Genomic DNA, 13,814 nt, shown 5'->3' with positions numbered 1-13,814 from the left:
TAGATAAGGTTTTGAGCTTCTCTGAAGTGGGTTTTTTTTTTTAAATTAAGTGTGCAGTTTAATTTATTTCTCCAGTATAACTTCGGGTGACTGCTATTTGCGGGAATCTGAACAAATTCTGCATATTTTACTACCATACCTTATCCCTTTGCTTTTCAATTACTTTCAGTTCTGCAGCCCTAAAGAGGTTAGGAAAGGAAGGTGAATGGGAAACTTGCAGATGAAAGAGGCATGATGTTTTGACTTAGGGAATAATAACCTATTACAAATAAAGTTTAAAATATGAAAAGTTACTAGTTCCGCAGGGCACCTTCGCATGCTCCATCCAATAATAAAGTCCGCATTAGCTTACTGAGTTTGTGAAGGAAAGGCACAATCTCCTGATCCAACTGAGAGGAAGAGCTGGTGATCCACATATAAACAGTTCAAATTCCTTTCAGGGAACCTTTATTTCTCTGTCTCCCCCTCCCCCCACCCCATGGGGAAACTTTGACAATTTAGCTTACCCAAGTACCTTTCTTTAACCCGCTACCCCTTGAAAACAATTACAATAAATCCCAAGGCTAATTTCTCATTCCCCATCCCAACAACTAAAGTGTATGTGGGGAAGGGGGGGGCGGGAAGTGTATTCAAAATGGCTGCTAAATCCATTTGGTTAATAGTCTTAGCTAACGCCGCTCAGGTCCTCTGACCAGCTTTCAGATGGGCAACCCAGACTGGGTACCAGGGCTCGGATCCAGGTTTCTGGTTCTGCAGGGGAGGAGACCGGGCTGTGCCGGGCTAGGCGCGCTGGAGTGCGCGGGGCTGGAGAGTTCACTTGCGGGGATGGCTGGGTGGCTGGGTGGGTTTCTCCCCGACGGAGCCCAGGCTTTGCCCGAAGCCCGGCCTCCTAGAGCCCGCGCGGCTCACGGGGGTGGGTGGGTGGGTGTCTCTGCTTTGGTGACTCTTACCCTTTTTTCCCCCCATTTCAGACATCCCCTCTTCCCACTCTTAGCACTGATTTTTGAGAAATGTGAACTAGCGACGTGCACGCCCCGGGAGCCCGGGGTAGCGGGAGGAGACGTTTGCTCTTCTGAATCTTTCAACGAAGATATAGCCGTGTTCGCGAAACAGGTCAGCAACTCGATCCTAAGGCCCCCCCGATCCATGGTGCGCTTGCCCCCCGGGCCTGGCGACCCTTCCAGGGGAAGGGTGAGGACGGTTCGCCCGCCGCCTCCCAGCCCTTGTCGCCTTGCCTTCATTCCTCGCAGCCCCTCGATTCCCTCTAGCTCCGGGTCTCCCCCCCTCCTCTCCGGAAGCGAGGGCAGCCCTCCGGCCCACATATTGACTCGAAGGGTCGTCTTAGGGCTTCGATTGCCCCCTCCGCTCTCCTGGTCACTTTCCCAGGAAGACTGCCAGCTTCTGGGTGCATGGGGACGGAAGCACAGCAGACAGCTGTCGGGCAGGCTTGGCAACCGCGCTGGGCACCTTTGCTTGAGTCTTTCGGCTAAGCCTAGCAGTTTTGGGGGTGGGTTTTGTGGGGATGGTTGTATGGGGAGGGGGCGCGATGTAATGTAGCAAGGGTAAAGACGCAATGCCATCGAGTTACCTCGGTCTCTCAAACTGCTTTTTCTTTCTTTTTTTTTAATCCCTTCGCCCCGGACTTTTCTACCCTGTGTCTAGATACGAGCAGAAAAACCCTTATTTTCTTCTAACCCCGAACTGGATAACTTGGTAAGAGTTCAGATACACTTCCCCGACATACGTGTTTTCCCCTGTTTTCTTAAGAGGCAAGTCCCCCCCCCTTACCCCCCCCCCCCAGAATGGGGGTGGTGGGTACTATAGAGGGGGGAACCCGAACTGGGAAGTTTTTGAGGTCCAAGCAACCACATTTTAGGAACACAATCCAAAAGCGAAGTTGGGTGGAGTACCGGAGACATTTGCCTCATTTTACCTTAACTGCAATTATGCAAATCTTGAGGTATCTTTGCATTAGAGACCCACAGGGTACTCTTGGAATAATGGCAGTTTGAGGTAAAGATCTTGAGTCAAATTGACTTTGAAAAAATTAAATTAGTCCTTTGCAATGGAAACTTATTCTCTTCAGCCTTCTTCCCAAATTTGCTTGGCTCTACTGGAGCAGCAATATTACTATCTACATTACCGTTTGCTAAAGAAATATTTATGATCCGTGTAATTTGGCCAATTCATTGCAACAACGGACAAAAGTAAAAATCAGACCTTTCTTTTTGTTAAACAGTCTGCAGAAAGACGGCTTTTAAGTTTTAGTGTTGCTGTAATAAATCAAAATATTCACACACATCAAGGCATATGTCTGCATGTACAAGAATTGGATAGTAAACAGGAAGAGAATATTGGAGAAACCCTAAAATCAGGGACAGAGACTTACATTGTTTTGTATTTTTACAGATGATCCAAGCCATACAAGTATTAAGGTTTCATCTGTTGGAATTAGAGAAGGTAACTCTCTCTCTTTTTCTTTTCCTCACCCCTACCTAATATTTCATAAAGTTGAAGCTACAGCATAATTTCTATAAATGTCTTTCCTTCTGGTAATTAGTGTCAAAACCAATCATGGCATCCATTTCTCATTGCAGTTTAATTACAATTCCAGCCACTAAAAATCTGGATCACTAACGCCCTGGCCTTGTATCTCTTTTACTACCTTTGCACAAATGCATTGGATGATATTTAGATGGATGCTTGTCTTTCGGCTTGTGCTTCTTCCCATAGGGTAGCTATTTCTATCCAGGTACTTTAGTTTTCAGTTAGTTTTTCAGCCCCCCCGTTTTTCCCCCCTTTTCTTTTAAAGAGCCATCTGCAGGGTCACACACAGGGCACAGTTTGTCCTGCAACATTTTGCAGAAACAAGCCAGAGTTGCTTGTTTCTTTTGTGGGGGCTACTCCTTTTTCCCAAGAAGGCAGTCATCAGATCAATCTGAATGTACTACTACTAATAATAATGTTATGGAGCCCAAGCACATTTCAAAGTAGGAATGGAGTAGAAAGATTTCAGGGCCTCCTAGAATATTGTTTCTACTCTCTCTCTCTCTCTCTCTCTCTCTCTCTCTCTCTCTCTCTCTCTCTCTCTATATATATATATATATATATATATATATATATATGGTATTTATACATACATGTAAGAAAAGGGGGTGGGGGGTGAATTGGGCCATTTTAGACATTTTTTTTCCCTAACAGTAGCAAGTGGCATGCTTGTGCTTTGTAATAAATGGTTAATATGGGCCTGTTCACAGTGGAAATAACATTACAGAAGCTCATAATATGAAGTCGTGGAGGATTCACGTACTTTTAGAGCATTCAACTTTTTGTACAATTGGAGCAAGGGATCTTTTGCGTCCACATCCTTGGGAAAAGGCTTGTGATGCTATACGGGGTAAAATTAAACAGTTTACCTTAAATGTCACCCATGCAGGCTACCTCACTAATAGTCACAGCTCTGAGACCAGATGAATTTAACACGGGTGTTGAATATGTTGTAGGCTGTGAATCATCTTGTCACTGTCAATTTTCTGGGATATCTCTATTTTGCCAGAAAAAGAAAGTTCTTCTTAATTCTGAATGCATCTCGGGGGGATAATTGCAGTCTGTTTCCCCCTATTTAGAACTTTTGATGTCAGGCAAGGGGGGAGGGGAATTGATTGCTCTTGTCAATTTCACTTAACATGTCCTTGATTATATTTTGGTGTTGTTACCTTTGTCATAATGCAGGTACACGAATTGTGTGACAATTTCTGCCACCGGTACATTAGCTGTTTGAAAGGGAAAATGCCAATCGATTTGGTGATAGACGATAGAGAAGGCGGATCAAAATCAGACAGCGAAGACATAACGAGATCAGCAAATCTAACAGATCAGGTATGATCACCCCCCAGCTTCGCAGTTGCTGTGCAAATCTGTATGCAGATCGTTTGCCAGGTCACTACGCCCCCTTTTATTATTTGCATATGATTAAGTCCCTTTTGGATAAATTTCCATCGAAATGAAAATTTTTGACTAATGTGGCTATTATTACTTCATTAAGTCTTGCTCTGGGATTCGACCTGGCGGAATGAGCTTGTAAAAGCATTGCCTTCAAACTTGACCTGCTCCTTGTCGCTTTTAATTTTTGTCTTTATTTTATTTACTCCCTTTTTAATGACAATAGAAGGCTCTACTTGTGAATCATGGGGGCTTCCGGGTAAAGAGATGCTAGAAAGGGGTGGGAGGGGGAAAAAAAGAGGAAGAGTCAAATCCGAGATTGGTGGTCTGGGGAAAGAAGACAAGAGAAGGTTTGAAATCTAGCAAACGTTGGCTATTTTCTTCCTGTCTCTACGGTTCATTAGCCTGTCTTGTCAGTTTTCCTTGGCTGAACGCTTTTTTAGACCTCAGTGAGCATTGCTTTGTACGAAGATTGCCTGCTGCAAGGGCACTGGGCTTTATTGGATTTAGCAGGGGGAAAATAATAATAAAATCAGAAGAATCAGCAAGAGATAGTGAGGGAATGATTTTGCGGTTACTCTGTCATCTCTGCCTCTTTGGCTTCCCCTTAGTAAGGGTATCTGAATAGTCTTAAAGAGTGGGCCCTGTGCAATCTCTGCTGGGCATTTGTCTGAATCTTCCAACTTCACCTGGCTCTCCGAACTCTTGTCTCGCTGGGAAAAGGTGTGTTTTCTTTCGAAAGGAAAACAAAAGTATCATTTTGGTTTAAAAGGAGAAGTGATATTAACTAATCAATGCTCCTTAACATGACAATTAGTGGCCCTCATCCTGGAGTGCGTTTGAGGAAGGTGACAATAATGGGCAACGCGGGTGGTTTAGTTGCAATTACTGCTTCCTTTGAAAAGAAACAGATTCCAATGCGCCACCCCCACACCCCAAACTTTCTTCCTTCTTTATGATCTGTTGTGTTGGAGACTTCTGAAAGCCACCGGACTGCAGTTCTAGAGAGATTTTTGTTTGGTTTGTTTGGTTTTGCGGATAATAAAAGCTGGCAGAGCTCTTGTTTTGAGAAGGCATCAGAATGCTGTTGGCTTGATTAAGGCGATTTTTTCGGTTCAAGGTGCCCCTCATTTGCTGCTCCTTCTTTTTGGGGACTGGTGTCCGTTCCTGAGGATGGGACAGAAGAAGCAACGTGTTGATGTTGATCCCGGCCATGAAATTTTTATGAAGGTCTTGGATAAAACGCCCGTTTTTAAAAAAGTATTCAATGAGCAATGGAAGATTTGTAAGTCGGTTGTAATTTTGTTTGTCAGGATCTCATTCCCTGCATGTATACATGGGTGGGCCGGCAGTGGTCTCTCGTGGCTTTTCAGACCTTGGAAGGCGGGTGGCTGCGGTTTGGTGGGGGTCGATATCGCTGAAAACACGGACTGTAGCTGAAGAGGGCTGTTGTTGAATCAAAATTGTAATCCAACAAGTCTAACGAGAAAATAGGTTTCTAAAAGCTTCAGAGTGCTTGGTACATAAAGCTATTTGAGCAAATTACAAGAACCGCTTAGGGGCATGAATGAAATCAACACTTTAATTGCGTCCAAAATGAAGATTTATGTCCCATTTTCCCAATGAATCATTATTTTGTTAAAGCGGAAGCAAAATGTGGGAGTTTTGTTGCTGTTGTCGTTGTTGTGCTCAAGGAAAGAAACCGGGAGCTTGACTTCCCCCCTCCAATTCTTTCTCACCCGCACCCCTTTCATTCTCTACATCGCCAAGATGTTGATAAACTTCCCTAAAGTTTAGACGCGGTAAATATGCGAGCGCGTATTGCTACTCTTTAAAAACGTCCCGATATTTGTTTACAGCGGCTCATGTGAGCTGTAATGGGCCGTCTCCGAATTGTCCTTTTTTAATTTTTATTTTGTGGTCCCTTCAAGCAGAGAAGTTCATGGGTGGCTGAATATTTCTTCCTTCCATTTTCTTTTTCTTTTTAACCCCCAATCCACCTTGGTGAAGGTTCCTTGCGCCCTTCGCCTGCCACACCACTCCGAGCACGGCGGAAAAGCTACAAGTATCCCTTGGCCCCGCGCTTAACGTACTGCGCGTGCGCCGCCTGGTAGTTTGCCCATTTCGCAGTCCGTGTTGCGAAGGCTACGGCGCGTTCGTCGGAGATAGCCCGCAAGGCTTCATCTCGTTTCCCCAAAAGGCGCCCTTTCTGTCGCTCTCTTTCTCTCCCGCCCCCTCCCACCACGAGGGAGACAGAAATTTCCCTCTTTTTCTTTGTTATGAATGTGGCCCAACCAGTTTACAAGCAGATCGCCTTGTCTCCTTTTAGGCTGGCCTGGGTCCCTTTACTGTAGGACCAAACCCCGTTAATCTACGTATGGTGGCAAATAAATTAAAATGAAGAGGCCAAACCAAAAGGGTAGGCATTTGAATGAAAGGGGTTACTCAAAAATGGTGCTACAACCTTCCCTTCGGCATTCTGCGAACCGCCAGGGCTCGTTAGCCAATTCATCCTTAACGTCTCCAGAGTTTGGTCACCTTTCTTTGCCTATCGCAGGAACAAAAGCGAGCCAGGCTTTGGCGGGAGAAAGAGAAATGGCCCCTCGTTTTTCTGTCAGGGAAGGCGAAGACGGCTGGCCATCCTTCTAGCCAAGACTTCAGCCAAAGGCAACCTCAGAGACCCGGACAACCGATCCCGGGTTCTGCGCTGGCTGGCGCCCCCTTCTGCTCAATGGTGCTCACGGCCCTGTCTTAAAAAAGAGAGCGCCGGCCAGGCTTAAAAGAGAAAACTGGGGCAGTTCTCTGGCTTTCCAAGAGCGCAGGTGGAGAAGGCATTCAAGGGAGAAGGTGGTGGAAGCCGGCAGGGCTTTGGTGGGGAAGGTAGGCAGCGGGAAAAAACGAAATAAGCGGCCTCCTGAATCCCTCAATGATACCCGAAGACCGAAAGAGACGCTGAGGGCGCAGGGCCGGAGTCACACAGGTTGCGAGGGCGCCTACCTATCTGCCCCGCGTGGGCGGCCAGCCTTGTCCTGAAAAGCAGTGTTCTGAAGCTTTCCTTCCCCTCTCCCACAGGCCTACATAAATTAAAACATTTCACCGCCCCCAATTACAGCGAGTGAAGTGGCCCAACACCACGTTGGGTTCCTGAAAAGCCTCGCCTCGCCTATGGCTGTGGTGGGGTGTATGTGTGTGTAGCTCCCGACACTGAAAGCAGGCCGCGAGCTCAGAGGTTTACCTCGGGGAGAGGGGAAAAATCAGACGGCTGTTTGCTGTGAGGAGGTTGGAGCCGAGAGGCTCCCGCGGCCGCGCAGAAAAAGGCGGGCTCGCGGGCCTAACAGAACCTCTGGGGAAAAGCGCTAGGTCGTCGTCGCCGTCTTCCCCAACCTTCCCCGCGCTATCCTTCCTTTGGTCCTCTGCTCGCAGCCTCCTCAGTTCCTCGCTCGGGGCGTCCCGGTTTCACACACACCTTCCCGGGAAAAGTGCCCGGAGGCCTGCGAAATGGCGAACAGTGCCCGGTGTTTAAGGGCGGGTCGCGAGCCGCCCTTAAGGATGAAGGAAGGGCATCGTTTGGGTGGGGGCTGGCCGAGGAAGGTTTTTGCTCCTTCGGGGGTGGTGGGGGGGGGAGGAGAGAGAAGAGAGAGAGAAGAGTGTAAGCAACAGAGCTTGGAGGCAGGCAGAGGTCACCCTGTGCTTCCCTTGGCTTCCCGCTGAGGTTTAGTCATGCCCTGACGGCGTGTCCAAGGAAGACAATGGGGCAAGTGGGCAGGGATGGGAAAAGAGAGAAGAAAGGCACCAAAGAAGCCAGCAATTGTGTCTGCTCTCTGCTACACCAGCCCCAGCGGGGAAAAAGAGGAATAAGGGAGAGCAAGTGGCCCAGGGCTTGCTCTGCCTTTGAGGCTTGAGTAGGCCTTTGTGACTCTGGTATCACTGGTCTGCTGCTATTCAGTGGTGGCAGGGAGCCTCAGTGACACCCGACCTTTTCTCTAAGGAACCTTCTACATTGGGAAAGGAAGACGATTTTATGGGCACACTTTAGTTAACTTGTGTGTGTGTGTGTGTGTGAGAGAGAGAGAGAGCATGAGGGAGTGCATGTGTTAAATTAAACCAGCCAACTTTAAGAGGGAATGCTTGCTGCTGTGGAAGAGGTTAGGTATGTGTCAGGTAGAAGGTGTAACAGTGGCCTATTTTACTGCAGAATCTAGTGGAGGGAATAAAAATCATTGCCATGTCTCCTTGAACTGGCCATCTGCTTATAGAGAGTGAAGGAAATTTATGAGACTTGGGTAGAGGTGAGCAATCAGCATAATGTATCAATTCTCTTAGCCCAGCAGATTGACTTTCAGAGCCTAAAATATTTTTGGGGAAATAACTTTATCCCCAGAATAAAGTTTTTGCTTTTTTTTTAAAAAAAAAAAATCAACGTAAAATACTTGTACAATTTGTATAGAAATTTTGTACAAAGCTGACTAGAAAATTGAGAATTTAGGATTGAGAATGGTGATGGAGATATAATTACTAAGAATTTTTCCCCCCTCAACTTGTTTGCGGATTGCTTGTATTCATACAGAGCATGGGAAGTTCAACTTCTGAATATACCAAAACAAAATAAAACTGCACATCTTTTAATTTAACAGCTGAACTGGTATGGAATTTGCTATTTGAAGTTGAAAAGTGGGTTTGATCATGGAATTTATTTCCAACAATTATGAAACTGCCATGCTCTCTTCCTCTTCTCTCCCTTTCACTCAAAATATATTTAATTTAAAAGCAAAATCTATTCAATGCTTAAATTCCATCTTAAGCTCACTTATTTTGACATAACAAGTAAGCATGCCTCAGAATTATAAATCTTGCACAAACTAAATTGAGCCTCATTTGCACGTCTAAGAAGTGATTAGCCTTTAATATTAGCTCACAGATTATATTGTGAATACGTGAATAGGTTGTTTCCCTTAATGCAAGTTGACTATCCAGTTTTGAAATGAATGTTATATACGGGTATCAGTATGTTAAATTTCTCTTAGTTACATATTTTAAAAATTAGAAAATTTACAGAATTTATATTTTTATCGTTTATCTGATTACCTGGAATGTATATTTGGTAAAATTCTTATGGTTACAATGTAGCAATTAAAGCAGTACCTGTACATATCAACTTTTATATCCATATTATATATTTACGATTTGGTTGTTTTGGATGTTGGTTAATAAGCATTTAAATACTTTATTGCATTTTTTAAAAAAGAACATGTTTTATTAATGTTTCTTACCAATAGGTATTAATGTATCTTATTCTAAGAATTTTATGCTATCATAGCAACTGTTGACAGTTAAACTGTAGTTTTGAAATACTTTTATTGTACAATTAACTCACTTTGTTGCATTAGTATTTACTTCTGTGAAAATATGGATAGGATTTTGCTACATAATTCTAACTGGTAATTTAACTATGTTAAGCAGATCAAAAACCAAGCTTCCTTTAAATCACTTGGATTTGTTTTTTAGTAAAAGTGATTTTGATAGTTTGTACATTCATATAAATTCCACTTTCCCTGAAGGGGAACTGTAGATAAATACTGCAACAGTTTACAAAACAATAACAAACACTGTGAATTGGTGATTAGTAGCATTCTGTCAAGTGATGAGAATCCTATTACTTATTAGATTTTTTTTTGAGCATGGTAAAATTCTTCTTATCCTTATAGAAGGATAAGTCCTTTTAAGGATAATGTTATAACTTATTGCTGCTCCATGTATTATAATTTAAATAATCACTTCCAAGTATTAAACAATGTTTCTATATAAGTCTTCCTGCTAGAAGGATGTTCAGAATAGATGATAATAGTTTCTTTCCCAGAATTAACTACAGGTTTTAGCGTGTCAGAATAGTAGTTTCTACAGGTTATCACTACATTTGATATATCTTCAGGAGACAAAACTGAGTTATTATAATTAACAAGCTGTTTTATAGGAACTGGAGTTTGAGTTTGTAAATGTAAATAAATGTATATTTAATTGGGTGTTAAGTTTAATGAAGTTCGGTGCCACTTTTTTCTTTGCAAGTGCTCTGTATCGCTGACAAAATCAGTTAAATATCTACATAGTTCTTAAAATGTTTATCAGAATAAATAATCATTTAAGAACATCAAGGTGCTCCTTGTTGCTGGTAAGAAAATGTATATGTGGATATACAGTCTCAGACTAAACAGAACAAAGTGGTCCCGTAAATCATAGAAGAGAGGGTGTTGGTTTCATAGGTAATTCTTATCCTTTCAACCAGTGCCCAGGGAGTCTTCACTGTAAGTTGCTTCATCTCAGCTTTCAGGTGCCACTGGGTGAGCTGTAAAAGATTATGACACTTACCTTTCAATAATGTATATGCAAGTTGCTTTTATCGACTAGGGTTTTTCTTGAAGACACTGCAGTATAAAATAATTGCTAGCACAGATCCAAATAAAGTGTGTGAGCATATATACAATGTATTCAGGCAACAGTATTTTTCTTGTGTAAAATAAATGTTAACAAATATAAAAATAATAATTTTTGACAGAATCATCATTTAATTTTCCTATGTAAGCCAAATGCAGTATGTATATAGAAATATAAATAGAAACTGGCAACCAGCCAAATTCCTATAGGGGCTACCAGAGAAATGATAAAAAAAATGAAATAAGAGTTCTTGTGAGGAGGTCTATAATTCAACATTATTTGATTCCACTGTCAGGGAAATTGTTGAAGGGATAGTAAACTGATACTAGAGTCTCAGTCATTTTTTAAGAGTCTTAAATATTTGCAACCTTGATGTGTGGATGGTCAAAGACTGGGATATAGGATTTGAGATATAATAGTAATCCTTGTATTTAATTGAAATACATAGGTTACAGTAATTAAAAAGCAGAACAAGCAGAAGACACAAAAGCTTTACATAGATTGCAAACATTCTTCTGTGGAGGAATAATATTTAATTTTCCTCTTGGTAGCAGGTTACTGGAAAAGACAAAAGAGCTTTACAGCCTGTTCATAAACACATGGCTTCAATGTACATCTCACTGAAATCAATACAACACGCATTCCCATGTTATACTTTTGGTTTGGGGTAATGATGTCAGTCAGCTTAAGGCAAGTTGTCTGATGAAACTTATTTTTAGACTGAAGTTCCAGACTTAAACACCCCAGTTAAGAAGATTGGACTTGGAGCTAATAAGCTTTTAAGTAAAAGTGTACATTTTAGAGTATGGCAGAATTATGAAACTAAACATTTAACTAAACAGCTGAATGCAATGACTGAATAATTGTAAATATATTCATCAAGTATGTATCTGCAACGTGCACAAGTTTATCTGAAAAGAAGCCATGTTCATTGCTCTATGCAAGCATATGTAAAATTGTAGCCTAAATAAACCTGTTTAGGAACTGACTTTTAGGCAATAATTTGAGCCTCGAAATTTAAATAACCAAATCCTGAAAATGGATGTTTCCGCAAAATATGAATGTAGTTAGATATAACTAAAAGCTGTGTGAACATATTTTTCACAAACTTTCTAGGAACACACACTACAATTGAAATTCACAAATGTTTGGGGATTGGTTGCATCCCCATGTTGTTGGAGTTTCTTCAGGTGTGCATGAGATTGGTCTTAATTTAAGAAATAAGCTGACAAATCATAGTAATTTTCAGTTTGTCTGTAATACAAATTATACAAAGTGTGAAATGACTAAAGAATACTAGCTGGAAAATGGTATGTGTGGTTTCTGTTAAAATTTAAGGCTAACCTTTATTGTAATTTTAAATTAAATCTTTTGTGGGAGGGCTTCCAAATTCACAACCACTGCTATTTGTCGACCTAAATGGGGATCTGTTGGATACGTGAACTACCTTCAGAGACATTGAGATTGTCTGAAAGTAAAATTTTGTGATATCTCATACACAGAATACATATTTCTGAGTAGTTTTTATGAGACTTTGTAAGCAAAACTAAATATGGAAGTTGTTACTGTATATGATCAAAGCAGTATGTACAGCATTCTGTGGAGTTCATTTAGCATGTATTAGCTCTCTCTCACTCTCTGTCTTTCTCTCTAATTCTTATGCCAGAAATGTTAGAGAAGGAAGAAGGAAAAAAAGCAACCAGAGCATGTGCTGGCTATGATATTAATTATATTCAGTACAATGGTTGATTTGTTCCTTAGAATATTGCCTCATTTCTATTGTTTGAAGCGCACAAGAAACATAATCTTAAGAAATATGAAGCCTTGAAAATTAATCTGTATATGGAAGCACGTTTCGTGTAAATAAATGAAATATTCACTGAAACATAAATTGTGAATCTTATATCCAAAGAAGAATGCTTTAGGAATAGAATTCCTAATTACAGAATTCATCAAAATAATGCTTCAGACATGTTCTTATTAAATAAATGCACACGTACACCTAGAGATAGTTCAATTAGTTCAGTTGCCAATAGTGAACATTGCAGCAGGAATCTTAAAACAAAATATTTTATTTTTTTAAAGTAGTTAATTGCATTGATGATATGTAATCTATAAGATTTATATATTTCTAAAAGTGAAATCATGAATGTATTGAACTATTCTATGAATATAGCACTATTCTATTAATCTTAATATTTTAGAAATTATCATTCCATATCATTCCATTCTAACATTCTACTTTTGATAAAATCAATACAATATTTTATTATATTAATTAGCTTTTTTCATTAGCATAACCATTTAACCATTTTAATTGTGTCTATTGCTTTATTTAAATAGATACATACTCTTCATATCTAGCTGAAACAAATCAGTGTTTCTTCTTTTTTCAGTTTTTCTAATTATCCATATATTATTAGTGATAGAAAAACACTGCACTGCACTTGTTCTAATAATTATCTGTTTTATAATTCAAATCTATTGAACTTTTAATTGTTTCTGCCTACTTTCTATTTCTACTGCTCTCTATATTAGTGCATGTTCCTCAGTCAGTGTTGTAAAACTATTTCCATTATTTTCAGTAGACTCCATTAAATACGAATAGTTTTAAGAAAGCAACTGCGTATCCAGTGTTGAATACACTTACCTGGGAGTAAATTCCATTGAACTCAATAGAACTGGCTCCTGAGGAGACATATATTGAGTTGACTGTCAGGAATGAAATAATATGCCTTTTGTCTTCTGTATGCTTCCACATCTAGCTCCTTGTATTTCTCCTGCTCTTGTTACTTAATTTAGAGCTGATGCATGGTCCTGAGGTTTAAAATGTGTGCCCTTCTATGTAGAAGGAAATAGTTTAACGCAGAGAATGTAGGTGAAACTAGAACTCTTGCAGTACATTGAGGCTGCTTTTGTTAATTTAGTGGAGATCACTGGAAAATCTCATTATGATCTATCATGTCTAGTTAAGGGTCTGGCATCTGTTAGTGTGTAGTGTGAATTTTTGACATGTTAGATCTGTATCAGCTTCTTCAGACTCAACATGTCAAATCTTGTTTGTTGGTTGTTTGGTAGCTATTTTATTTATCTTGGTTTTGTAAAGATATGTTTATGAAGTCAAGATCCAGAATGTTATTCATCCCTTTATGCTTTTCATACAGTCTTCAATTTGGAAACAGATATATTCAAGAGGAAGTACAATTAAAATAAATGTTTTGATAAAAATGCCTTTTATTTAGGTGTGTTCTCATAATAGCATTCATATATTTTAATATTTTTAATTGCCCTATTGACAAAAAAAAGGGGCTTGAGTAGTGTTGCATACAATGCTTTATCCTCCGGATCAGGACATAAACGGGCATCTTTTATTTGATGGAACCTTCAAAATATGACTCTTTATGTTAAAGCGGTCTTTAAAAATGATATTAAGATGGCAAGAT

At 40.6% G+C, this 13,814-nt stretch overlaps 1 protein-coding gene across 14 annotated transcripts in view; it reads left to right on the top strand.

Annotated features, from left to right (window-relative positions):
- The window catches only part of MEIS1 (Meis homeobox 1), a 161,309-nt gene that overhangs the window by 4,486 nt on the left and 143,009 nt on the right, over positions 1–13,814 (top strand). For 10 of the 14 annotated variants that reach the window (XM_087919295.1, XM_087919302.1, XM_087919294.1 and 7 more), the window contains exons 3-6: positions 972–1,113; positions 1,663–1,713; positions 2,410–2,460; positions 3,733–3,879. In XM_087919295.1, the coding sequence (XP_087775421.1) occupies positions 972–1,113; positions 1,663–1,713; positions 2,410–2,460; positions 3,733–3,879 (391 nt within the window). Of the gene's footprint in view, positions 1–615; positions 741–971; positions 1,114–1,662; positions 1,714–2,409; positions 2,461–3,732; positions 3,880–13,814 lie in introns of those variants that run through there. The other 4 variants (XM_087919296.1, XM_087919303.1, XM_087919305.1 and 1 more) reach the window with 3 other exon arrangements.

Source organism: Pseudonaja textilis, chromosome 1 (assembly GCF_049901715.1).
Source record: "Pseudonaja textilis isolate UNSWEBS1 chromosome 1, rPseTex1.2, whole genome shotgun sequence".
Lineage (NCBI taxonomy): Eukaryota > Metazoa > Chordata > Lepidosauria > Squamata > Elapidae > Pseudonaja > Pseudonaja textilis.
Note: the sequence above shows the minus strand (reverse complement) of the source record. Positions and strands in the feature narration are given on the sequence as shown.